Here is a 26,122-nt window from a genome sequence, read left to right on the forward strand (position 1 = left end):
GATGTTAAGGAAACTGGTGAGATCATTGTGTACTCACTTGTGTAAATGAGTAACCTGTCTGATCCATTCCTCACATAAAAAGCACCACACCCTGAAAGCATTACACGGGTATGAGCCAAACACCGAAACTACAGAATGTAACAAAACCACCTTCTCCACCTTCTCATTCTTCTCTTCTCTATGAAGAACAAGGCGTCCTGGTGTAAAATTGTCAATTACTGAAAAGGGGAAGGGCAGAGACAAAAGCACATATTGAAGGAAAGAAGCTTATAGAAACCTGTCAATCTCATACGTCACACCTATATTTGCAGCTTTTTCTTGGATAAAACTAAGCAATCAGAAAGCATATTAGGACGTGCTGAGCATGAGAACCTGTTTGTGACTGATATAATCACAAAGCTCAAAGTTACAATACTGTACATGTGATTGTCCAGACATACTGCCAAATAAATGCCACCACCTCTCCCCTGGATATCCTGGCCACTTGTTCTATGACATGATGCTGTTCCCATAGGAATGGATTGAAGGGGGCAGTTGTGGGGTGGCTATTCATATGGCCGGGGCAGTTGGAGGATGGTTGACTTGGAGAGTGGCTATTTGAAGGGAGCAGTTGGGGGGTGGCTGTTCACATGGCCGGGGCAGTTGGGGGGCGGCTGATTGAAGGGGGCAGTTGGGGGGCGGCCGTTTGAAGGGGGCAGTTGGAGGGCGGCTGATTGAAGGGGCAGTTGGGGGGCGGCTGATTGAAGGGGGCAGTTGGAGGGCGGCCGTTTGAAGGGGGCAGTTGGGGGGTGGCTGTTTGAAGGGGGCAGTGGAGGGCGGCCGTTTGAAGGGGGTGGTTGGAGGGCGGCTGTTTGAAGGGGGCAGTTGGAGGGCGGCCGTTTGAAGGGGGCAGTTGGGGGGTGGCTGTTTGAAGGGGGCAGTGGAGGGCGACCGTTTGAAGGGGGTGGTTGGGGGGCGGCTGATTGAAGGGGGCAGTGGAGGGCGGCCGTTTGAAGGGGGCAGTTGGAGGGCGGCTGTTTGAAGGGGGCAGTTGGAGGGCGGCCGTTTGAAGGGGGCTCTTGGGGGGCGGCTGTTTGAAGGGGGCCGCTGCGGGGCGGCTGTTCTAACGGGACAGGGGTCCCTATGGTTATCGTTGCTGACTGGGGCAGTGGGGCCACAGGCCCTGCTGGGCAGGGCCATCCCCTGGCGCCAGGCGCGGCACCCACCCAGGCGAGCAGAGAGACAATGACAGCTGGGGGCGGCTGGCGGGGGCGGGTTTGAGCGGGGAGGCATGTCTACACTGGCAGCGCTTTAGCGTGCCTGGTGTGGCGGCGGCGGGGCACTGTCTACACTAGCGCCGGCGCAGACAAGCCGCGAGCCAGGCCGCGACTCCGGATCCCGCCTGGCCCCGCCCCCTTCCCGCTGGACACGCCCATTCCCCCCGCCTCACGGAGCCTTGCCCCGCCCGCTCCCCGCGCACCTGCCGCCCTGCCCCGCCCCTCCAGCCCCGCGAGCCAGCCCCGGCTCTCGCGAGCTTTGCGGCGAGCCCTCGCCGGCCGGGCCAGTGCCCGTCAGGCGGGCGGCGGGTCGGGATGTCGCTGTCGGGCTCCGCGCCGCGCTGGGCCCCCACCCATGTGCAGGTGACGGTGCTGCGGGCCCGGGGGCTGCGGCCCAAGGCCAAGGGGGCCGGCGGCGGCGGCGGCAGCGACGCCTACGCGCTGATGGCGCTGGGCAAGGAGAAGTTCGCCACCTCGGTGGCGGAGCGCTGCCTGGGCGCGCCCGTGTGGCGGGAGGAGGCCACCTTCGAGCTGCCGCCCCGCCGGCCCGGCCACGGCGGCGAGCCGGCCCTGCAGCTCACCGTGCTCCACCGCGCCCTGCTCGGCCTCGACAAGTTCCTGGGCCGGGCCGAGGTCAGCCTGGCCGAGCTGCAGGAGGAGGGCGGCCGCCGCAGCACCCGGTGAGTCCCGGGGGGGCTTGTTGTTTCCCGCCCCCCCCCGCTGCCTAGCTGGGGCGGAACGGGCTGGAAGCTCCAAGGCTGAGCCGAGCTCCGCGGGGGGGGGTCCCTGGCGAGGCGAGCTCGCCCAGGCTCGCCCAAGCCACCCACGGGGCCCCCGCCGAGCGGCGGGTTGCTCGGGCTTGTGGTCTGTCCTGTCTCCCGGTTGGTCTCTCTTGGGCTCAGGCAGTTTCTCTTGCTTCAGTGGGAGGAAGGGGGGCCTCTGCCATTCAAGCCCGTTCCCTCTTCCCTGGTCTCGGAAAGCCCGCAGTAGATCAGGACCGTTGGGTCGCGGGTGGGGTGCATCAGTTTCGTGGTGCAACACGTCGCATGTCAGCACGTTACCACAGTAAAGGGAGCGCCCACAGATGTGTGTGGGATGGAATCAAGCTGGGTTGGCAACCAGGGAGTGCCCTGTGGTAACAAGGAGTTCATTTGAGAAGTGGGGAAGCTGTCAATCAGCTGAAGTTTTAATGTGTGTTTGTGTGTAGACAAAGTTACAGCCGCGCTAGTCTGTATTCGCAAAAAGAACAGGAGGACTTGTGGCGCCTTAGAGACTAACCCATTTATTTGAGCATGAGCTTTCGTGAGCTGTAGCAAGTCCTCCTTTTCTTTTTGTGAATACAGACTAACACGGCTGTTACTCTGAAACCTGTGATAACAAGGAGTTCATTTGAGAAGTGGGGAAGCTGTAAATCAGCTGAAGTTTTAATGTGTGTTTCTGTGTAGACAAAAACAACGAGGAGTCCTTGTGGCACCTTCGAGACTAACAAATGTATGCCCAAATAAATGTGTTAGTCTCGAAGGTGCCACAAGGACTCCTCGTTGTTTTTGTGTACACGGACTAACACCGCTGCCCCTCTGAAACCTGTGTAGACAAAGCTGCTATTATTTCCATGGCAAACTTAATCTAAATTTTGCAGGTAGGTCCTTAGTTTCTGTGGCAGCTTAATTTAAAGTTTTAATAAAATAAATGAGAGAGAATATACCCAGTACAGCATCAAGGATATTAATTTTGGTAAATGTAACGTAGCCTGCATTGTCCTCACATTTTCAATTTTCAGTAGGAGAAACTTGTATTGGTCATGCATTGCAGAAGTTGTCAAGGTGGGGGGAAGCAAGTGGATTGTCAAGTGGGTGAAAGACAGATGAGGTGGTTGATAACTAGGAGGGAGTGGAAAGCAGTTTCAGATTGCAGGATAAACACTTGAGCAGGTGTTTCTGAGACAAATAATGTTGACAGTTAAATTGGATGTCATCATGAGGCTTCTAAAATAACATGCCATTGTGATGAATAGAACCAATTTACATATCTTAGTTATTTTACTGGAGACTTTGGGACAGTATCACTCTGCTTGTTGTTTTGTGTGTAATGTTTCTTCCATGAGGGTTAGAAAAACTTTTTTTTTTTTTTTTTAACTTAAAGCTTTGGGAGCACAATAGGTCAATTCAGGAAATGACAAAAATGTAGGATTGTTTGAAGGAGAATGATTTTTTTTTTTAAATGGCATTCTGGGATTTGCTATTCAGTTTCAAGTACTTTTCATCAGATATTCTCAGTTTACAAATGGGAGGATATTTTTCTGACTCCTAGTCCTGCAGAATCAGACAGGTTCTTTTTTGTGCATTATCACTGGCAAGGAAGATTCTGTGAGTCAAATTATGCTATTAAACACCTTACTGCAAAACAATGTATACATTAGTGTGTTTACAGTTAATTTCCTTTCCTTGCAAGCGGAAACAGCGTCTCTGTGTCCCTTTTATTTTGAGCGCCCAACACAGTTTGGACCCTATGGGTTGGATCATATCCTTTTATAAAAATAACTGCAGGAGGGGAAATGGGAGGATGAACACTGGAGTTTACAACAGGAGTGAAGATTTAAGTTTTTTAATGTTAGTGTGTTTTAGGTGTGTGCTTATTAAATTATATGTATTTGAAAGGTGGAGTTTATGTTCTGATTTTAGTGTCTTTGGTTTTATACACTCTGGATGTCTTTAATATTATACTACTCTTAAGGCATCATTGCTTCAAAGAGATTATTTGCTTCTGATTTTGCAAGCTGTATTAAGAACTATGCACTGACTTATTGGAAGTGTTTTTAGTAGGGTCAGGCATATTAAAGGTGAGCTAAAAGGCGTGTTTATTACCATAGTTGTTGTTCTCAACTGAAAACTTATTTACATACGAATAATATTTGCACTACAACAGAAAGATCTAGTCAAATGAGTTTGAGATCTTCACTTGCTGCACTACTGTACCCTTCTGCTACTGGGAAGGAAATGACATTAGTAATAAGCTGACTTCAAGATTAGTTTGACAGTTCTCTTCTCTATATGTTTCATACTAGTGAAAATAAAACTTTCCAATGAAAAATATGAACTTGCATATAAACTTCTAGTGCAGGAAAGTACAACTTTATGATAAAAAATACAATCAATGGGAATCTATTTTAGCAGGCTTTGTCTTATTTTTTAACTATACCAGCTATACCTGTTCTTGTTGTTTTCAGCATGAAGGGATAGTTTTGTCCTCACGCAAAGTATAGTAATTTTAAATATATATTGTTTTATTTGGATTCATAAAAATGTATACAGAAGCTTTGAAAACCCTAACAATACTTAAACTTATAATAACCATAACTGTCAATCAGCTTTAAAAACAAATGTACAAATTAATTGAATAAGTCATTCAAGATCACAGTTTAATTAAATGTAGTTTGCTTAGGGGGCTAACTTGTTATAGCATAGCCCCCTAGGAAAACTACTTGTTTTGTTTGTCTTGAAGTATGAGGCCTGAACTAATGACCATCGGTGTATGGTAATTCAAATAAAGGGATTTTTTTAAAGGATTGTATCTACATTCCTTTGAGGAGGAAATCATTGACAAGGTCATCTAAGTAGATAATCTTTAAGACTTTTTTTTTAATTAAAACTGTAGTTGAGTCTTGATAGCACAGTCTTTTCTAAAGCTCCTGTGCAAGTATTTCAGTACAGACAAACTTAAGTTCGCTGGTGCTGTTGTACATATACATGAGTCAGAATAGCATGTTCACAGAAGCTGTGTTGGTTACCTGTAGCAAAGTCTGACTACTTGTGTTACCAAAAAAAAAATCCTTTTCCTTTGAAAAGATGAAACTGTCTTATTGATTCAGTTTTGGGGTCAGTCTTTTGCTAGTCATATCTGGAGGAGACTAGGATTGCGTTTTATAGGTTAGTCAATGTCCATTTTTTAACCTTTTTTCTATTGTGGAGGCAGTAATGGCTTGGAGTAGGATATGGGTTAGAGGGAAGTTTTCAGTGTTTACTTCTGTTTTGAGATACACTTGTTTTTTGTATATAAATCTTTAAAAAGAAACAGTAACAGTTCACACTGAGAACAGTGAAGTCACCCAAGAATATTTAGCAAGTTTGTAAAGGCCTCTTGTTTAGGTGAAGAATGAAAGTACTGTACAATGCAAGTCATAAACACTCTTGTTCTTAATAAATAAATACCCTTGAAGGATATAATTTCCTGGAATAGTAGCTAATTCAGTAAAGTGTTGGTTTCCATTAACTGTGCAATAGAAATTGTATGAAGTTAAAGATTTTTCCTGCTAGCTTTGTACAGCTATCAACATTGCTTTTTCGTATTTGCTGTTTTAATGTAAATGCTCTTGGCTGCTCTGAAATTAGCAAGATTCTGGTTTCTACTGTGAGACTATTCTTAATGGAATAACAGTGTGAGGCTAACATACACTCTAACCATATTATAGACTAATGCTTGTCAATGAGCTATTTTAACTCACTGGGGTAGATCAGCTAGGTAATCTCACGAGGGCAAGTTTGATCTTTACCTTCACAGAAGTGATAGATTTGGCAGCACTGGCTTCTTGTAAATTGATTATGCCCATGTAAAGCCTCCTCCTAAAGGACTCACAGCCATGAATGCTGGGTTTAATGTGGAGTTAGTTTTCTTCCAGGGACTAATTTTTTTTAAAATGATTATGGGGTGAAATCAGGCTTACAGGAGCATTAGCACCAACTTGGCCCATAAGCAAACACTCATTGGTTCTTGACAAAGCTGTGTAGCGCTCTGTTGTGTCGAAGAGCTCTCAAACACACATTTTTCATTAGATATTTAACTGTTTTTTTAAAATGCATTGGAAAAGATGGCATATGGCAGATGTTTATAGCCTATCATAGGAAACGTGTCAAGTTTTAAATATTTATTATTTTGGACTTTAAAAGCTCTTCAGCCATCCAGGTTCAGTATGCAGGAAACTTACTCCACTAGTGGTGTACGATTCTTCCAGGTTTGCTTTTATCCAAAGATCTGAAGAAAATTAAGGAAAAACCTAGTAATGCCTCTTGGAAAAGGTAGTTTTGTCAATAACTGTTTTCATATCTTGTTTCATGCATTGAAACTTCCTTGTCATTGGGCTGTTGGCTATTGGATTTACTTTAAATTTTGTTGAAGAGGCTATAATAAAATAACCCACTATTTTCATTTGAAGTTTTTCTTCTAACCCTCCCACTTAGGCTATGTCTACACTATGGACCTTACAGCAGCATGACTTTACTGCTGCCATGGTGCCACTGTACGGCCTCCTGTGCCATTGCTCTGTGCTGGCTGGGAGAGAGAGAGCTCTCTGGTTGGCATAATCAAATCACCCCTAATGAGCGGCAGTAGCTATGTCAGCAGGAGAGCGTTTCCCACCGACATAGCGCTGTCCACAATGCTGCTTTCGTCAGGGTGGTTTGTTTTGTTTAATGCCCCTAACCAGCAAAAATGCTACTGTAGATGTAGCCTTAGTTACAGTATGCAGAATATATACAAACTTGGCACTGACGGCTGACATGCACATTGTTCGCTAATTAGTCTGTGGGGAAGGTGCCTACAGTTTGTTGCACAATATTGCAGAGATTGTGTACTTAAGTTAATAAAAGTTGCATTCCTTGAATATTTAAAGCTTTTTTGTTTGAAAACATTCAACTGGGACCATTTTATTAAAAGGGCTATGCAAAATTTACAGGATAAGCTCACTGATATACATTTGGAGCCAGAAAATACGTAAGAACATTCCTTGAATTAAACACACTTTTAAGTCACAAGAATGGCCAGTGGCTTTTTACATTTAAATGCAAAATATATTCATTTTTATACTTTATTGTCTAAGGTTTGATGAGTGGAACTTATTCAACTCACATTCTCTGATACTCCAATGAGAACGGTCGACATTTCCAGTGTAGGTTTCATTTTAGGGATTTTGTAATTTGGCTGTTAGTCCTAGGCTGACACTTGGAAGACAATTGCTTTAATAAAACTTGAACTCAAGTTTTATCACCCCTTTCTCTTGAATGCATTTCTTCAGGAGAGCTTTTGATGTTTGTCTGAAAGTGGAAACTCATTTTAGGGTCAACTATCCGAAATAGTTTTGAAACCAACATTATTTCTGTTCATCCCCAATGTGTAGCCATGCAAAAACGGGCAGTAAGGCATTTTCATGTTTCATGCTTTTCATTCCTCTTGTGATAGAGTACTTCTATTAGTTTGCTTTAATTTAGTAGTTAAGCTGTAAGGGAAAATCCCAGCTCCTTTCCTCTTATAGTTTGTATGGCAACTTCCACCTTCTCTGTGTGTGTGTGTGTGTGTGTGTGTGTATGTATATATATATATAATCTTCTTACTATATGTTCCATTCTATGCATCCGATGAAGTGGGCTGTAGCTCGCGAAAGCTTATGCTGTAATAAATTTGTTAGTCTCTAAGGTGCCACAAGTCCTCCTGTTCTTTTTGCGGATACAGACTAACACGGCTGCTACTCTGAAACCTGTCAGTTCTGAGGGGTCAGCAGATATACAGCTCCTAGTGATTGGCAAGAAACTATGCATGGTGCATGATGCCAGTAAATACCTAGTTTCAGAGTTGCAGCCATGTTAGTCTACTCTTTGTGCCAACAAGATTGAAATGTCATCAAGTAGTACACCTTGCCTGGTAATTGAACAAGTTTAATAGTCTAACATAAAGAGCCTGCAGTGTTTAAAACTGTAATTTCAGAAACAGATAAAGGGTTCAAAATATAAGTGCAGAAGTCCTGTCTCTAAAGAATCTTGCTTTTGGTACCTTGATTCTGAATCAGTATTGTATTAACAGACTAAAGTAAATAGAAACATCCAACAATAAGATGCTTGATTCCGAAGAGGAAATTATAGGCGTTTTCCCTCTGTTGTTCAGGAGCTTCTATATTTGAAAAGTATTGAAATACTTACTGAACAGAGACTTGGAAAGAAAGGTATGGGGGAGTATGGAGAGTGCCATAACTGAACTATTTCAGGTGTAAGTGTGTAACTGAATCTCTACAGTTCGTTCTGTTGCACTGGTGCCTTTTCTGGCATACCTGCTTCTCCTTTTAACCTCTGGAAGTTTCAGGACGCAGAAACAAAGTATAAAGTTTGGGAAACCAAAGTGAAATGTTACTTTACCCTTCCTCATTTAATTAATTTTAGTTAATGACTCTCATCAGTGCTTTAATATTGTCTCCTTGAGAAACTGTTGGCCCTCTGGAATTCCTTTATCCCTTAGTTTTGTTTTGTTTTTCCCCATGGGACCTTGCCTACCAGTTCTGAGTTTAAAGTCTTCTCTTTTGAAGTCCATGGTCCTTATTCTGCTGCTCACTATTTCCTTTCCTTAGAATCATGAAATTGATCATTTCACCCAGATTGCCTTCCACCTGCAGATTCACAACCTATTGGTCATAGTCAAGTCTAGAAGGGCTGCCCCCTGTTTATTTCTTTCACTTTCTGAAACAATAAATTGTCTCCAATATATTCCAAGAATTTATTGAACATTTTGTGTTGTCAGATTACTTTTCCAATAGATGTCTGGGTAGCTAAAGTTCCCCCATTACTATCAGGTCTTGTGTTTTGGATATTTGTTTGTTCTAGAAATGCCTCTTCCACCTCCTCTTCCTGATTTGGTGGTCTGCAGTAGAGTTCTACGGTGAGATCATCCCTATTTTTCTCCCTTTTTGTCTTTACCCAGAAACTTTCATCTGGTCTGCCCAGGGTGGATTTGATTTAAATCAAATTGATTTAAATTACTAGTCAGGAAGATTCGATTTAATCATGGATTTCTACATAAATGTGCATTCTTGTTGGTTTTTATAACCTTAATATATATTCTTCACAACTCAGAGATAGATGAAGGTTTCATTTTTAGAAGGTACACACTACACATTTTTAAAGTGATTTATTTTGAAAACTTTTCAGATTAGTTTTACAGGTATATCAGAAAATGAATGATTGATTATTTCATTTACCAAAGGTAATTGAAGCAGATGTTTATGAAGTCACTGGGAGGTGAACTATCTCCAGTTCAACAGGTTAATCATTAATATTTGGAGGATTTTCCTGCCATGCTGTATTAGGAGGAGAACATTACCAGACAGACATTTAAATTGTTTTATTTAACTATTTCTCGCCTTATATATAATTTATTTAAAAACATTTTTGCTGTTAACAAGCATGTTATCTCCGGAGACACGAATCCATAGTTTGAGAACTGCAAAACTAAGCAGCTCTGATGGCATCTTCTACTGAGTCCCATTGGGTAGTTAAAAAGATTAGCCTAAATCTATTCAGAAGCGCCTGGAACCACATAAGATTGGGTCCCTAATCCATGAACTATTGGAACTCATTTACAAAATTTTTCTTAAACATTACATGAATATAATGTCTCATACTATAAAATTAGAATTTATAATCCCTATTCCATGATGAGAGATCTTTGAGCTATAAAGTATCATAATTAAAACTTTCTTTAGATAGGCTTTTCCTCAAAAAGCATTTTATCCAAAAAATCCAATTTAAATAAAAAAATCTAATTTTTTTTAAAAACAAAATCATTGATTTTTATCCACCCTGGGTCTGCCTCACCGCCGTCTGGATCTTGGAACAAGTGTATATATTCTTGATGTGAAATGCAGCACCTCCTCCCCTTTTACCCTGCCAGTCCTTCCTGAAGAAGCTGTGCCACTCCTGCTATACCTATATTCCTGTCATGGGCCTTATCCCACCAAGTCTCTGATGCCAGTTAAATCATGGTACATGAAAAAAGTTATTTTAGCAGGGATGCCAAGGAAATGACCTCACCTCTGCCCACAGTAAGCTCTCTGATCCTTGTCTAAACATGAAGTAGTTTTCCCAGCTAGGGAGTCTGTTTTCTCCTTTTTCCCTCTGCCATATTTTTCTGTGGCTTGCATTAACCAGAGTTTGTTTTCAAAGCTTCTGTAACATTTTGACTTTCTTTTGCAGGTGGTATACACTTCACTCCAAACCAGGCAAGAAGGAAAAAGAGAGAGGAGAGATTGAGGTGGATATTCAATTCATGAGGAGCAACATGACAGCCAGCATGTTTGATTTATCCATGAAAGACAAGTCCCGGTCTCCATTTGGCAAGCTGAAAGGCAAACTCAAAGGAAAGCGGGCCAATGGACTGCCTGACACAGCATCAGCCATCATTCCCAGCATAACTCACTCACCAGCTGATAGTGAAGAGGAGTCCTCTGAGAAAGAAAAGAAAAAATCCAAGATCAAAACCCTGTTTTCTAAACCTGGTTTGCAGAAAACCTCCCTCTCCCAGTCCATGTCAGTTTTACCTGCTTTTCAGCCAGTGACGGAGAAAGTTAGGCTTAAACCTGGTGACTTTCAGTCAAATTGGGGGGAAGATGATGATAAGTCCTTTCCTCCAAATTCAGAAAGTGAGTATTTCCTCTCACAATATTATACTTTATTACTATCTTAAATCTTTGCTCAAAAGAGCGCTTGATTTTGATACAGTAGATCAATTTATTGACAGAATATTAGCAAAGATTCCACCCATTATTCTTATGAAAAAGAAAATGACAAAGTATTTGAAGATGTTGGCTAAAATAAGCATTAAAGCACTGTTGGTAGTACATTTGTAGGTGGGTGATCAGATGCAATTTTCTTTTATTGTATGCATTTTGTTAAAACAGTAGAGCTGACCGGGAATTTTCCGATGAAATGCTCTGCCTGATTCGGAGTGGGGTCTTGAACCTGGGTGTCTGACATCCTAGGTGAGTGCCATAGCTACCAGGCTTTTGGCTAGTCTGCTGGTATGGGTGCACGTCTCTTTGCACTCCAAAAAAAAAAAAAAAAAGTTGTTTGTTTTGAATGCAGAATGAGACCAAATATCAAATCCTTAATTTTTTGTGAAATAGAGTTCTTGTTTTCTGGCCAACACCACAAAACAGGACTATTGTAGCTGTATGTTCACAGATCCATTGAAAAAAATTTAAGAAGAATTTGTCTGAGACCATTCTTTGTATTGCTGGAGCCATTTTGGATGAAATAGAATACTTCTTCCTTGTGATCTGCCACTTACTGTGTGACTGTCATAGAAAATTGCCTCCTGCGTACATGCCATGCCATCCCCCCGCCCCCCGAAAAAAAACAAACCTCAAAAACATAAACAACCCAAACACCTGTACAGCAGAGGTTTCCAAACTGTGAGGCCCGGGACTTTTGATGGGGTGCAGCAGGGCCTGGGGTGGCGGGAAGAAAGCGGCAGCAGCCCCTCCCTGTCCCCAGCTATGCTCTGGTCCTTCCCGCAGCTGTGTTCCTGGCCCCACACCTGGCCCTGCCCACACTCTCAGCCCTGTGGGGCCTTCCCCCCCCTTTCCCCTCCCACACAGCTGCAGTCCCAGCCTCGGTTCCCTTTCCCTTGTCCGCATCCCCTGGCTTTGTGGGGGACATGGCACAGACTGGGTAGGGTGGGCCCAACCCACAAAAGTTTGGGGACCACTGCTCTACAGGGTGATATTCCTGCTTTAGATAAATTTTCTGTATCTCTAAACATAATTTTTCCATTGTCATGAGTAATCATTGAGTCTTTCAGCACTTTACACTGTAATATTGACTGTCACCAGGAAATATGTTTTTCATAGCTTTAATGTCTCATTTTTTTTCAGAGGCCTTTGGAAACAAAGCTGAAGATAACTCACTACATGTTCCTGTACTCATGGCTCATAAGAGAACAGCAAGTGCAGACAATAAGCAACTAAACGAGATAACCTCCAGCAACACCAAGAAAGACGGGCTCTCCTTATTCAGTGGCCTTAAATCCAAAAATGATCTCACACCCCGATCCAATGTGTGCATCAATGGTAATCATGTTTATCAGAAGGAAAGTGAAACAAAAAAGGAAACCATGTCAAAGGACAACACTCCTTCCTCTTCCCCTCAGACATTCAGGAAAAACCAGCCCTCTGAATCAGAAGAAAACTTGTCTTCCAAATCCAGTAACGAACATGAAAAGACAGGAAGAGTGTCTCCTAGCAGAGGTTTATCTGGGTCTCCCTCACTGGAGTCCTTTAAGTCTATGACCCTACCATCATACAAACTGCTTAGCGGTGGAGATTTACTGGGAAATAGTCCTTCACTGAGTTTAGAAACTGCAAAAGAAGAAACTAAAGAGGACAAAAAACAAGAGAACAAGAAGTCTTTATTGTCTCTAGTCACAGGAAGAAAGGAAGTAGTGAAAAACAATGATGTAGAAAACATGTCTGACATGACTTTGAAGGAGAGAGAAGCCAAACTTCTTGAAGAAAAGAAGAATGAAAAAGACGTAAAACCTGTTGAAATCCCTAAGGACTACAACCAAGAAAGTACTCCGAAAAACAGCAACACAGCAGATGTCCCCAGAAACAAGAAATCACATAACCCCTTTGATGAATCGCTTATGGATGAACAGAAACCAGAAAAGTCTGCAGCCTCTGCAAGGACAATCCAAACCAAAGCTGTCAAACCCAGGTTAGTCTTGTTTTATTTCAGTTTCAGATTCTGATATAAAGCACTGCAGACATATGGCCAGACTGGCCCACTTCCTGCCACAAGGTAACATTTCTGTAACTGTTGCCCTTTACAGCATCTCTTGTGAGGGACTCATTTGTGTTTTACCACTAGATGAAAGTTTAACCAGTTACACACTTATTAAGATTATTGGTATAAATATTAACTTTTACTTCCATTCTTAACCAATTTAACTTCATATATGTGTCGATGCACTAACATAATGGTTTTTCGTGCCTGTTATCTTTTCAGATAGTATGAAGTAATTTATTCCGTGTTGTTCTATTAATCCATAACAAAAACTAACAATATTCTCCTGCCTTACTAAGTTTGGAAGTGTGTAGAAGGGCTGAAATATCACCTTTAATCAAGCCTATTGCTCTCCACTATAATTCTTGCTGTGGCTTGAAGAATGGCAAATCTTGGAACACATCTGCTTTTGGCATCATTCAGTTTCATGAAGTAGATTCTGGGGTTGTATGTGAGACTTTTTTCAGAAATTCTGCTCTGTGACTTACATATATGAAAGAAGTGTGGCCTTACTAACAAATGTCCTGAGCTGTCTGTCTTTAACACTAGATCTTCAATTACATTTATGTTTAAACGCCTTGTGTGTAAATGAAACATCTTAAGCTATTATGCTATTAGTACTTATGTCTTGGATGCAAAAGAAATTATGTACAATTGCTTTAAAAGTAGACATCACCCTAGTAAACTTTGATTTGCATGTAGCAAACTTTACAACATAAGTTTTTTGCATCACAAGTATTGGTATTGCATAGAAAATATTTAAACATAAAATGTTTCAAGCTTGTTTTATTGGTCCATTAAACTCTTAAGTCCTTGCAGTTCCTTATACATCATTAGTATGTTGCAAATTTTGTGAAATCTACCTTTAGAACTTGTCTTTGTCTCTCTCTCTCACATGTTGCATCTGCAACTGACACGCAAGTTTTTGTCCCTTTTACAGATTGGGAGTGTCTTCAGAGGATGAAACCGAAGCCACGCTTCCTACTTCTGTGCCTGATTCCTTTCCTGTTTTCCTTTCTGCACATCAGTCTAGTAATGACAATAACCCTTTCACTTCTAAAGTGGGACAAAAATTTAAAGCACAAAACTCTGGTAGCCCTCTTCCTCCATCTCTCATTTCTGGACAATGTTCTAATGACAATAATCCTTTCATTTCTGACTGGGGACAGGAATCCAAAGCACAAGACTCTAAAAGCTTCATTAGTCCTCTCTTGTATTTCCCCCATCCTCCTGCAACTCTGGGGCATATTTCTTCTCATCTCCTTTCTACTCATTCTATTGACAATAACCCTTTTGTGTCTAAACTGGGACAGGAATCAAAAGTGCAAGACCTCAAAAGCTTTACTAATCCTCCCTCTTTCTCCCTTCCTTCTGCTGTTTCTAGCAAAAGCAGTTGTTCCTTTGTAATAAACTTTGCTGATTCGGAGCATCCTGCTTTTGTTTCTTCAGAGGAGTCTCAAAATGAAAGTTTGACTAATGATACAAATACTGTGTCAAATTCTCTGGGGTCACTGTCTGAGTCTTCTCCTCTACCTGTGTATGAAAGAGTTGGGCAGACGCCAAAGAAACAATGTGATGCCAAAGAGGTACAGATAGTATCACCGCATAACAAAAATAACAGAGGCTTTAAGAAATCGGTGACCTTTCATCTTGATGAGTTGGAAAATACTGATTCCAGCGGAAATCATGCTGAGGCTTTAGACAAAGAGCCACGTGAGAGATGGCATCCTGATCAACGTGAAGAAATGTTCACCACTGATCCAACTGTAATAGAAAAGAGACAAGGGTTTGCCTCTGTGCTGGGTATGGAGTGCTACCCTTCATCTAAACTCTGTGATGAAAGTAGGAATTCTGTTCGGAACAATGAGAGCACTGTTCAGGGTGATGTTGAAACCAGCAATACAAGTGCTGAAACCTGGATGAAAGATAGCAAAGAACTAACTTCACTCTCCAAGTCTAATCATAGCCTTTCACCTGGGAATGCTGTGGTACAGCCATCTTCTGCTGAAAGCAAATTAAACGAGGAGCAAGAACTATGTAGTGGAAAGAAAATTAAGCATTCACTCAAAATGGAAGAATTTGGGCTCACATTAGAGTCCAAGGTAACTCATGCCATCAAAAGTGACTCTTCAGTTCAAGTAGAGCTGCCAAAACCCACCCCAGGAGTTCACACATTGCTCCCTAAGGACCTTAACAAGTCAGAGGATGTTACTGAACTCAGTCCTCTATTTGCAAAGCCAAAGCCTATCCGAAGAAATGCTGTAAAACTAAATAAGCGTGCACCTGTTTCTCTGACTGGTAGACTGAAAGATGAAGAGCTGCTTACTTCATCTGACAGCACAATGTCTGAGTCTGAATTTGTGTTTCATAGAGAGAATCCCATGAACCCACATGAAAACCCAGCATGTGACAGCTTATTAAAAACAGCCACTCTGTCAACTACACATCATCTTGACAGAGATGATAGCAATAATGGACACCTAAAACACAAAATTTATGGTCATGATGATTCATTATTTGACTCTGGAACAGACCTTAAGTCTGCCATTCCAATTACTGGAGATCAGAGTCGAACACATGTTGGCCTTCCAGTTATTCCAGAAGTAGGATCAGATGATGAGCTTCTAGAGAACTATCAAAAGAACAATGAAATGACTGCAATTTATAGAAGTTTTCCAAATACTGAAAATCAGTGTGTAGATTCATTGTCTGTCACTGAGGAAGAAAAGCTCAGTTCAGATATGAGCTCTACTGATAGAGCAAGTATATTGCTTCAGAAGGGAGAAGGTGGCCCTTCTAAATCATCCAAACTAAATTCAGTAGTAGACATTCATAGTGCAAGCAGCAAGACTAGTGAGTCAGGTTTAGATATGCTGTCTTATCCTAGTGAGCATGGATGTGTTGTTGAGGAACAGGAACCAAAGGAATCTGGCAGTATTAAGGAAAGTAGGAAGAGTGATTTTTTTGAGCCCTCTGAAAAGTCTGTTTCTTTTACCTCCCTCTCCAGTTCTTCCCAACTCTCCCCTTCCTCTAGTTCCCTCCAATCTGGCACTTGCAACAGTAGTAGAGCAGAATCAGTGAAAAAGCCACCAGCAGAGAGCTTCAATCATAAAGTCGAAAATGCTGGCAAGAAGAAGGTGCTTCAGGCATGGGTTTCACCCTCTGAGACACTTCCCAATCAAACACAGCAGAGTGGTGGAAGTGTGTCTGTTAAGCACAGGTGAGAATATGGGGAAATTCGTAGAAAATGTCTGTGTTGTACAAGACATCATTTTTTCTGCTGCAGAAATATCACAATAGTTTTTTCATTTTGATGGGATTTCATACAATCTGAACTTGGTCTGACTTTTGGACCCTGTCTGAGTCCTATACCATACCAGTGTAAGACCACCAAAACTTTGATTAGCAAAAAATCAGTGATTGCACCAAACAGAACTGTGCACCCAAAAACTTAGAGTGAGCGGTGGCAATGCTTTGTGCAGATCTAACTGCACAAGACTAGAAGTCACAAGACTTCTGTCATTTATGGCAAGTTGTTTATATTAGGGAACTCATTGGTCAGATATGGATTTATGCTTTTTGAATAATGCTACTTTAATACTACAGATATTCCGGTGTCAACAGCTGGATTTGGTAAACTGCATTGTGATCTCTAGCTTTTCAGAAATGAGGAAATACAATCAAAGGCAGTACTGAGAACTGTGTTGTTCCCTTAACTAGTAGAGTAAAGATTTCTAAGTATTAAAATGTACTACAGACAGACTTACTTCATGTGACTAATAGGCCTGACTCCCAGATGATCAACATGCTTTTGGACGTCCAGAGCTGTTCACAGCTCCAACTGACTGGCACCCCATTATAGTCTGAGGTGCAAATTGGAGCTGTCTTTTCCTGTGAAACTCTGCTGGCCTCAGAACTGCTTTATCTGTCTCACGTATTGTAGAGCTCCACAGTAGGAACTGCAGGGAATTACTGTTCAGAAATTGATTGAAACGCAGTTGGGTAACTTACTTCCACTTTTTAAAATTGCCATTATAAATGGGTCTAGAGAACACAAGATTATGTCTAGGCATCTAGTGTGCCTTATGCCAGAATTAGTCCATTTAGAGAAGACGGAATAAATCTGCTGCCCAAGAGGATATTTGGTATGTAGACTTCTAATGAAGATAATGTGGGAAAATTATGTAGAATCTAACTCTTATAGTAATTTGTGTATAGTTTAAAAACAAAAACAAACCCACAACCAAACAAAAACTAAGCACTCATGAATATAGTGTAAGCACCTCATGTAACCAACTTCTGTTATGTGATGATTCCAGTTACCATGATACTGTTTCTTTTTTTGTTTGTTTTTTGAATGCAATAAAAATAAGTCATCAGAACAGTGTGTGTGTGTGCACGCGTACGTACATATGTACGTACACACACCCAATGGAAGACTATAACTGGAGGTAGAACTCTGTCCTGGAACTGAATTTCTCGTACCTTGAGGTGTATAAGGAAATTCATTAATTTCCCTCATATTCAGTCTTACTGGATTTAGAAACCTGTTGAATGCTTTGCTTGTGATAGGATATCTAGATGTTAAGGAACTGCCTAAACAAGGTGCGGCTTTTGTTTCAGACCTCATCCTGTGAAGCCAATGAACACCACAGCAAATAAGTTGCAGACTAAAAATTTGACCACAACCGCAAAAATGGATGAAAACTGGACTGAGAGCAATAGAAAGGTATGAAAGAAATTGAAACTTGGGTTGTAGCTTCATAATGGTTACTGTAAACTTCATAGCTTCCAGGGCACTCAGTGTGAACTTGCCTACTCAGGGTAACTTACATTTTTTGGCTCTGACACTCAAGTGATATCTGTCAAAGGATTTCCTTATTTTCTCTATTTCCCAGCACTGGGAGGAAGAAATTGAATTCACTTTTTGTTCTTATTCAGTGCAAAAAGAGGCTCCTGATGGGGTCTCCCAAGGAACTGTGGCTGTACTACTAGAGGAAACCCAGAAGTGCTCTTTGGTTCCCCACTAGATGGGTAGGTTGATGGGGAGGCTTGGTTGTGAGCCAGGAAGATGACTAGTAGGAGTGCCTGGGTGGAGGGTGACAAGTAAATATGCTACTTTGTAGGCAATCCTTGCTGTCTCCAATGTGTGGGGTATGGCCACTGTAGCCTGGAGTCTGCTTACACCGTACTTACTCGAGGTGGTTGTGGGCAGGTAGTCACTATCTGCTGCACTGGTGATCTTCCTTTCAGCAGAGACTAGTGGGATGACCATCACCTTGTAACTTGCTGCATCGGCAGCTTCCATGATTAAGAACTTCCTCCACAGTCTGAAAGCCCAAATGCCCATTTGTTAACGCAGGAGAATGTTGCCTCAAAAAAGTAGGTCATATTTCTAGACGTGCATGGCTAAAAGCTTTCACCTTCTTTCTCTTCCCCTCAAATCTCTGAGAAGTATTGTCTGAGTGTTTGCATAAGTTCTGATCTCTGAGGCACCATTAGATAAGAGGTCTGTAAAATGAGAGCAAACCATGTTCTGAGAAAATTCAGAATTCCAGGCACACACTGGCTTGTAATGTAGGATTCCTCATCTTAAGGAGTGTCTGCATGCCTGCGTGCCCTACCCCAAATGGCAGTGAATCTCAGAGCCTGGTTCAGCTGACCTGGACTTATGCCGCAGTGCTGAAAATAGGCATGTAGCCATTACTGCTCTGGCTCTGAGACTTCTAAGTAAATGGCCACAAAAGAAAAATGTGACTGAAAAGTTGAATTTTTTCACTTAAACTCAGGTGTGCTGTCCTTCAGAGTCTACAGAAGCCTGTTTTCTTAAACATCTGTTGTTTCCAGACCACACCTTAGCTGTACAAATACAAAACTGTTCCCTGTCGTGCCACTGAGATACAGCTATGAATAAGTCTGCTGTACAATGAGTATTTTGTACTAAAGTAATATTTGTGCTAATGCTACGTTTATTTTTGCTGCAATAAAAAGGCAGCATAACCGGTTACTTAGCCACGGTTACTAGAAATCATCCCTACCCAGCGCTTAAACCAGCAAACGTCATTTTAATGTTAAGAATAACTCTCCAGCAATGTATTGCTAATTTGTCAAAATAGAAAATGATGGTAACTGTCTTTTTAAAATTTCAGTCTCGCGGTCGTCAAGTACATTCACTGCTGTTTAACCTGAGCTTGAATCTCACTTTATTCAGTATATTGTAACTTGTGGTTCTGTAGCTCTTTCAGTGCTAGTATTACATGAGGAATTTTTTATGCAAGTCTTTAGGCCATTGATGTCCTGGGGTCATAACTCATCCGTCCTTTGTTACGGACTCAAATTTATCCTTAAACCCCATGCAAACCTGGCATTCACACATAACTGTAAATTGCTGACAAATATAGAGCCATAAACTTGAGGCTATGGAAAACTCTACCAAATTTTGTCTCCATTGTGAGTCTTACTTCCCCTTAGAATAGATGCCCTGGGCTTCCTAAATCTTACAGTATCAAATATTCTTGTGCCATAAAAGTGCAGTACTTAAATATTTTTCCTGTTACTTTCCTTTCCACATAATCTATTGTTATAAAGCTCCACCTTTCCACATTTTGGAAGTGCATGAATATCTGCCAATAATGATAACTTTGCTGTCATTTCTAGCTGCCATTGCTAAGTGCCCTAACAGATGTCTCTCTTGCAATAGCAGTTGCATTTGTATCACTTTACCATACTGGTTTGGTCTTGCAGCTTTTCCCTGTCATTGCTGATGTTGCAAGCCTGGCAGGTTTTGTCCCTGGGGAACTTGCTTTTCCTGTTCACTGAAGTAGTAATGACTAATAAATCCTGTCAAGTATCAGAGGGGTAGCTGTGTTGGTCTGGATCTGTAAAAGCAGCAAAGAGTCCTGTGGCACCTTATAGACTAACAGACATATTGGAGCATAAAAAGCTTATGCTCCAATACGTCTGTTAGTCTATAAGGTGCCACAGGACTCTTTGCCGCTAATAAATCCTGAAATGCCAGTTGTGTGAAACTTTTAACAAGATGTAAAGTACAGTAATTTCTTTGAAGAGCAATACTGTTTTGGTAACAAATATCCCTGGAATTCTTCAGCCTTCCCTGAATACAAAGATCATTAGGCAGTCTTCTCAGATTACTGTAAAACACTTATTTCTGCACTGACCCTGTCTGTCCTCTCTCTCCAAAAGAAATATGATCCTTCGGACCCTGCCTATGCTTATGCTCAGTTAACACATGATGAGCTGATCCAGCTGGTGTTGAGACAGAAGGATACCATTACAAAGAGAGATCTCCAGGTGCGGGAGCTAGAAAACTACATTGATAACTTGCTTGTCAGAGTCATGGAAGAAACTCCCAACATTCTTCGGGCTCCATCTCCAAAAAATATGGCTGGAAGGATGTAAAACCTCTGCCAGTAAATCTGAATAAAGGATTGGACTCCCATCTTGTTACTCAAACTTCACAGGTAGATAATGTGAAGTTGCTGATGTTCTGGTATCTGTTGCCTACAAAAAAAAAAAAAAAAAAAAAAAAAGTGTCACCTTTCTGTGTCTCTCGCAAAAAGTTGATTCCACTTATCTGGAGACTAGTTAATAATTATACCAGGTCTAGAATACATAAGCCAAAAATACAGTAGTCAGAAGTCTTCCACCTTTCTTTCTGGTACACTGTAAATATTTTACCGCCACCTGGGAGGCATTGTTAAAGAATGTAATCAGAGGCCTGAGATTCATGTGGCTGTGAATGTTTTTGAAGCCATTTTTCTCAGTGAGGCACTGGTGGTTGTTGGCTTCTGAGCTTCTTTATTTTATTAGTATTGGGAGTTTAGATTAACGGTTGGTGTTTTAAAAACTGAACCATTATTTCTCAGACTCAGAACAACAGTTGTTCGTAATTCTGAGACTTAAGTTGTAGTGCAATATAAGCCATCACATACACTAATTCAAGGATTTGATTGCTTTGTTCAAATAATTATATTACAGAAGTTGAAATGCACTCCAGAAAGAGGTTTGGTAACCATAAGTTGCCTTATTGTAAAAAATGTAATGCCCTTTAAACGTGCTATAAAATTGGAGGGCCTTTAAATCTGATTTAAATGTGATTGTACTAATGAAGTGTCTACATCTCATTTTGGGAAGGGAAGCGCAAAGCCTGTATAAACCTAGTGTTGAAAAATTTCAAAGCAGTGCTCTGAGCAGGCTCTTATGGCTGCTTTAATATAGCAAAAATCAAACAAAGATACAATTGCCATTCGACTACAAGATTAAAGAACAGTTACGAATTTTAGATGATACAGTGATCTGAATTGGGAGCTGTTTTGTTTCATAGCCATCATATTCCTGATTTGAAGGTTCTTGTTCAAACTAGGGGGCACACAACTCCCATACAGTTTACTTGGTATCCTGTATAAACATGTATGCACCCGTTTCCTTTGTGGTGTACATGCTTAGTTTGTTTATATTGCTATGCACAGCAAGTCGTGAAGATTTTTCTATTGTGCCACTGAAGATCATAGCTTTTTAAACATGCTGTATTTGGGAAACTAGGACTTACAGTATGGAACGGCTGTCCCAGTTGATTCATATGGAACATCTAAACTGTATATATCTATATGTGGATAAAGTAAAAGGCACATGTGACCTGGTTCTCTTAGTAAAGGAGCATTCAAATGGTGGCTTTTAAAAATGTCTGGTTTCCAGTAATAAGATTTGTGGTTGAGAATGTTGGAACAGGTTTTATTTTAAATGTAGTCAGAAGACATCGTGCTGCTATTTTGCAAGATAAATCAGATATCTCTGTCTGAATCTTTTTTGCCTTTGTCTGCTGTAGCTGTGCAGTTTGCCATGGGACAGGCATTTCCCATTTATATCTGATAGCAAACAGCAAGACACTCGCAAACAATCATTTTAGGAGGCTTACTTTAAATCATTCTTTTAGGATAGTGTTGATAGGAATTGTCAGTAAAACTCAGCACTTTGATGGAAAGTTGTGATTGGATTCAGCATTACTTTACATCCACATTTAATGTTGGGGCTGATGTGTGGCAAGCTCTCAATTTTAACAGCTCTGTGCTCACAGCTCTCAAATTGACTTCTTGAAGGCACAGTGAGGTTCAGTGATACAATATTATAGTACTTTGGATAATCTGTTTTTAACATCTAGCATGTATTGTGAAGCAAAAAAATAAAAAATAAAACAAACTCTACCCTTTATGAAGGTGAAAGGGTCCATTAACTCTTCCCTAAAGTTCTGAGTGATAATTTCACCTATAGTTTAGGAGGGCACAGTTTCTCACAGTATTCTTTTCATTAAAGCACTTTAATGAGAGGTGAGACAAGTTGAATTTCCTCTTAGCCTTTTAAAAGTCTATTGCCTTATATTTAATATTTTCATAAAACACTGGAGACCACTGCAAACTTCTCAGATATTGTTTTTTCTGTAGCGAAGCATAATTTAATCTATTTACATAGAAGAAATCAATGTTTACTGGAATTGTATATAAATATATATGCTGTTAAGTGCATTTGTTACTTTGTGATTGGTTATGTGATTACAAAAGTGTAGACAAAACTTCACTGCCCTATCATACAACTTTCCTTCAACGAAAGCCATAAATGAAATAATTCATAATACTATGAATGAAAGGTTAAGGTGTAATGTTCCTTTCTAGGACCACAGGTACATAGTAGCAATGAGTGGTTGAGCAGATGACTTCAGTTAAGGGGTAAGTTTCAATGTCCCAGATCCCATGAATGGAGTGGCTTATACTGAATTTTTTAGCAGGATCTCTAGATCTTGTTTTTTTTTTTTTATTTATATATATATAATTTTTTTTTAATTTGCATGGAACCAGCTATCTTCCACTGAAAATGACTGACTGCTGCTTGTGCCTTGAAATAGTGAGGAAGATGAAACGTTAATTTCGGTTGCCTCTATCCTCCTTGATGTTTCTATGGAGAGGAATTGTTGCCTGCGCCTCCCTAAAAATTTTTTTGCCTTCAGGACTTGATTCCATAGCTTATCAACAGCTTTCTGGTTGTATGAGAACTGTGGAGATCTCTATTCTTTAGTGCCTTTGAGCAGTAGCTAAACAGTCTGAATTCGAAAGTGGTGGTGTTATAATGGTTGGACTTGCTTTTATATTCAGAACTAATCTAAATGAATCCAATGATATGAAGTGATTTTTACTAGCCTCATTTTAAATGGCTGCCTGTCTGCTCTGGAGTTAATGTACTACATCACCACGAGCAGCTGAAGCCATTGTTTGTAATGCTGCACCTACTGCTTGAGGAATAAATACTTCACAAAAATGTTTTCATCCTTAACAAAAGGTATTCTTATCTTGGGAAAACTTAAACCCTATGGTTTAAATATTTGCTGATAACATTCCACTTAAGGTTATGACATTCTACTTCCAAGATGGGACTATAGAATTTTGATAGGGTTTTTTTCTTTTTGGTCATCTTTTATACCAGTTAAACTTGGAGTCTGTCTGTTGGACAAAAGTTTAGCTGGCTGTTCTTACACAATGAGGCTTGATCTCTTGGTTGCACCTGGTAAGTCTCATTTATTGGTGAGATTTGGGCACTGCCAGGAGAGAGTGGTCCTTTACAGGCCACACTTCTACTTCATTAGCTGTGAAAATGTTGCACACTCTTATTGCACCTCAAATTTTTTTATTGGCAATGCTGTTTTTGAAGTGTTTTGACATAGAAGGACTGGAATTTTTAAGAAAGGTACTTATGAGATTAAAGCTTGTTTGTCAAGCCCCTGTACAGTTGCTTAATGAATGTTTAATATTAAAGGATCCAAATGTATTTTTATGTTTATATTTTCTGCTGTTTGGGTACTTTTTTTCTTTTTGGTTTTTAAAAATGACTTTCACTCTTATGGAACACTAAAATAAAACTTTTCAATTCAGTGCTTGTTTGAACACACTTGTTTTTCACTAGACTGGAAGTGCTAGAAAATGTACAAGACCGAATGGAGAGAACTCCATGTAATGGACAAATCGCTAATTTATTTACATAGAAGAAATATATATAATCTGGGGAACTTTCTGCAGTGGCCCTGTAGAGAAAATTGCATTAGCTTTCTCAGCAGTTCCTAAAGCTCATATGGCAAAATCATTTTATGCCTTATGTGATTGCAGTGGGCCAGTCTCCTGCAGTTAAAGCTCAATGGCTGAAGTGAGAGAAACTGGGAATATAGATAACTTAATGTCAAAGTATAAAGCAAGCAGGTGAAACTGGCTTACAGTTAAAGACATATGTTTGTGTGTTACAAAAAGAAAGAGGTGTTGAAGGTTTAATGTGGCATCTCAAGGCAATTCTGATTCATGGGCCTATGGCCCTCAAGCTTTGGCTGCCAGATCATATTTTCCTCAAGTTCATGCAGTGATTCTTTGCTCAGCAAAATACCAGCATTTGATAGTTGTCCGCAGAGGATTTTTGATGTTCACTTGAGGGGGGACATGAGGGTGGTCTCTCTTTTCCAGGTCATGCAGCAGTACTGTGATAAGTTCTCAAAATTGAGATTTTTTTTTAAACTGGTGAAGGGAGCTGGTCTGAGGTTCCTCAAGACTGGAATCCACTGCTGAACAAGTGCAACACGGCCAGCGGCAGCACAGACTTCCTGTGCTCTGTTCTCCTGGCACTGGGCCCCAATTCTCTTCTATAGACCTGAGAAGGGAGTTACATCTTCAAGGCATTTTCAGTGATTGGCTGAGTCTGTCAACTAAGGGTCTAGTTATGATTTTATGATGCGGACCTCTTCACGGGGAATTGCACAGGTTGCTAATTTTACAGAAGCTGAGAGTAACCGCTTTAGGTCACAGCAACCTGGGCTAGATATAGACAAGTAAACTACAACTGTAGCCATTATGCTACCCTCTGACACCCGCTACAATGAAACTTGATGATGATCTTCCTTCTGTTTATTATTTGTATACCTGCTCCTCTCTGGGGGAGGACTTAAAAAAATGCTGTGGGTGTTGGCTCATGGGTCCCTGTGATCTAGTAAATCCAGCTTTCTGATTGGCAGAAAGTAAGTAGAAAAGAGAGACTTTGGGCTTGTCTACACTGGCACTTTACAGTGCTGCAACTTTCTTGCTCAGGGGTGTGAACCCCTCCCCCCCCCCCCCCCCCCCCGGGCATGGCAAGTTTCAGTGCTGTAAAGTTCCAGTGTAGGCAGTGCACCAGTGCCAGGAGCCATTCCCCTTGTGGAGGTGGGGCTTTTCTTAGCGTGCTGGGAGAGCGCTCTCCCAGTGCTATGCTGCGACCCCACAGCCACGTTAAAGCACTTTCATGTTGCTAGCGAAGACTAGCCCTTTGTCACACAAACGTTGCTGCTGCCTGTCCCGCTCCTACTTTGGGATTTGCTAGAGGGGTGGGAGCTGTCTCTAGCTGCATTGAATCCATGGTGTAAACGCCCTGTGGGATGGGAAGTCAGATCAACAAGTTCGGCAGCATGTGAAGACTGAGCTTATTTACATGATAGAGAAACGTATGAAAGTTATTGCCCAAAGCATTCCATTAGAACTAGGGTAGTAAGGATGTCAGTCCTTCAGGAGCACTTCAACTGCATGAATGTTTAAATCCCCTTCATTCTTTGTTCAGTATATCTGGGCAGCAAGGACAAGTTGGGAGAATAATCAGTTTTCCTTTGTCTGTGTCAGACCACTTTGGCCTAAAATGTGTTTGCCTTGTCAGCAGAACTTGCATGCCACCTTAATGCTTTTCTCTGCCTTCACTCTGAGGCACTGTTTCCTTCAAGGGATGGATCAAACTAGCTATTAAGGTCCTTCTGCTTTCAGTCTGAATGGTTCCCTCCTCTTCCAGGGCCATCAGCAGTAATGCTCTGGGGAAACTTACAAGCCAGCATTGAATAGAAATTACCTGGTACTTTCAAGCACTTCATCCTTGTGTATAGCTCTAATGAGGCATTGTAGAGACTTGGAAGAAAGCTAATCAGATGCCTATCATCTTGCTGCAGGTGTTTCCACCTGGCCTTCACTGGAGAAGGTAAATTACAGCTGATTGGCTACATCCTGGGAAGCAGGGCTTCTGTTTTTAGTTTTATCTTAATCGTCATACTCTGTCAGACCACTGGCTCATCTACTTTGATACCTTCTGGTCAATGCTTGAAGCCTCACAAAAACCTCTGTTGCCAATGAGCTTGGCTAACTGGGAAACTGCTGTGGCCTGGTAAGCAACTTTCCACCTCTCCCGAGCTCCACTTCCATGCAAGCACCA

At 41.2% G+C, this 26,122-nt stretch overlaps 1 protein-coding gene across 3 annotated transcripts; it reads left to right on the forward strand.

The window, feature by feature from the left end:
* Positions 1-1,516: 1,516 nt before the first annotated feature.
* Positions 1,517-24,232, forward strand: RAB11FIP1 (RAB11 family interacting protein 1). 3 transcript variants are annotated; one of them, XM_073324766.2, is made up of 6 exons: positions 1,517-1,936; positions 10,265-10,710; positions 11,944-12,784; positions 13,794-16,073; positions 17,477-17,582; positions 20,057-24,229. In XM_073324766.2, the coding sequence occupies exons 1-6, from the start codon at positions 1,572-1,574 to the stop codon at positions 20,270-20,272; spliced, it is 4,254 nt and encodes a 1,417-aa protein (XP_073180867.2). In that variant the 5' UTR covers positions 1,517-1,571; the 3' UTR covers positions 20,273-24,229. The 3 variants fall into 3 exon arrangements, with proteins under 3 accessions (XP_073180867.2, XP_073180869.2, XP_073180868.2); XM_073324768.2 differs by lacking the exon at positions 13,794-16,073 and having other exon boundaries at positions 20,057-24,193; XM_073324767.2 differs by lacking the exons at positions 1,517-1,936; positions 10,265-10,710 and adding an exon at positions 10,969-11,049 and having other exon boundaries at positions 20,057-24,232.
* Positions 24,233-26,122: the final 1,890 nt, after the last annotated feature.

The sequence above is a fragment of the Lepidochelys kempii genome, chromosome 26, assembly GCF_965140285.1.
Source record: "Lepidochelys kempii isolate rLepKem1 chromosome 26, rLepKem1.hap1, whole genome shotgun sequence".
Lineage (NCBI taxonomy): Eukaryota > Metazoa > Chordata > Testudines > Cheloniidae > Lepidochelys > Lepidochelys kempii.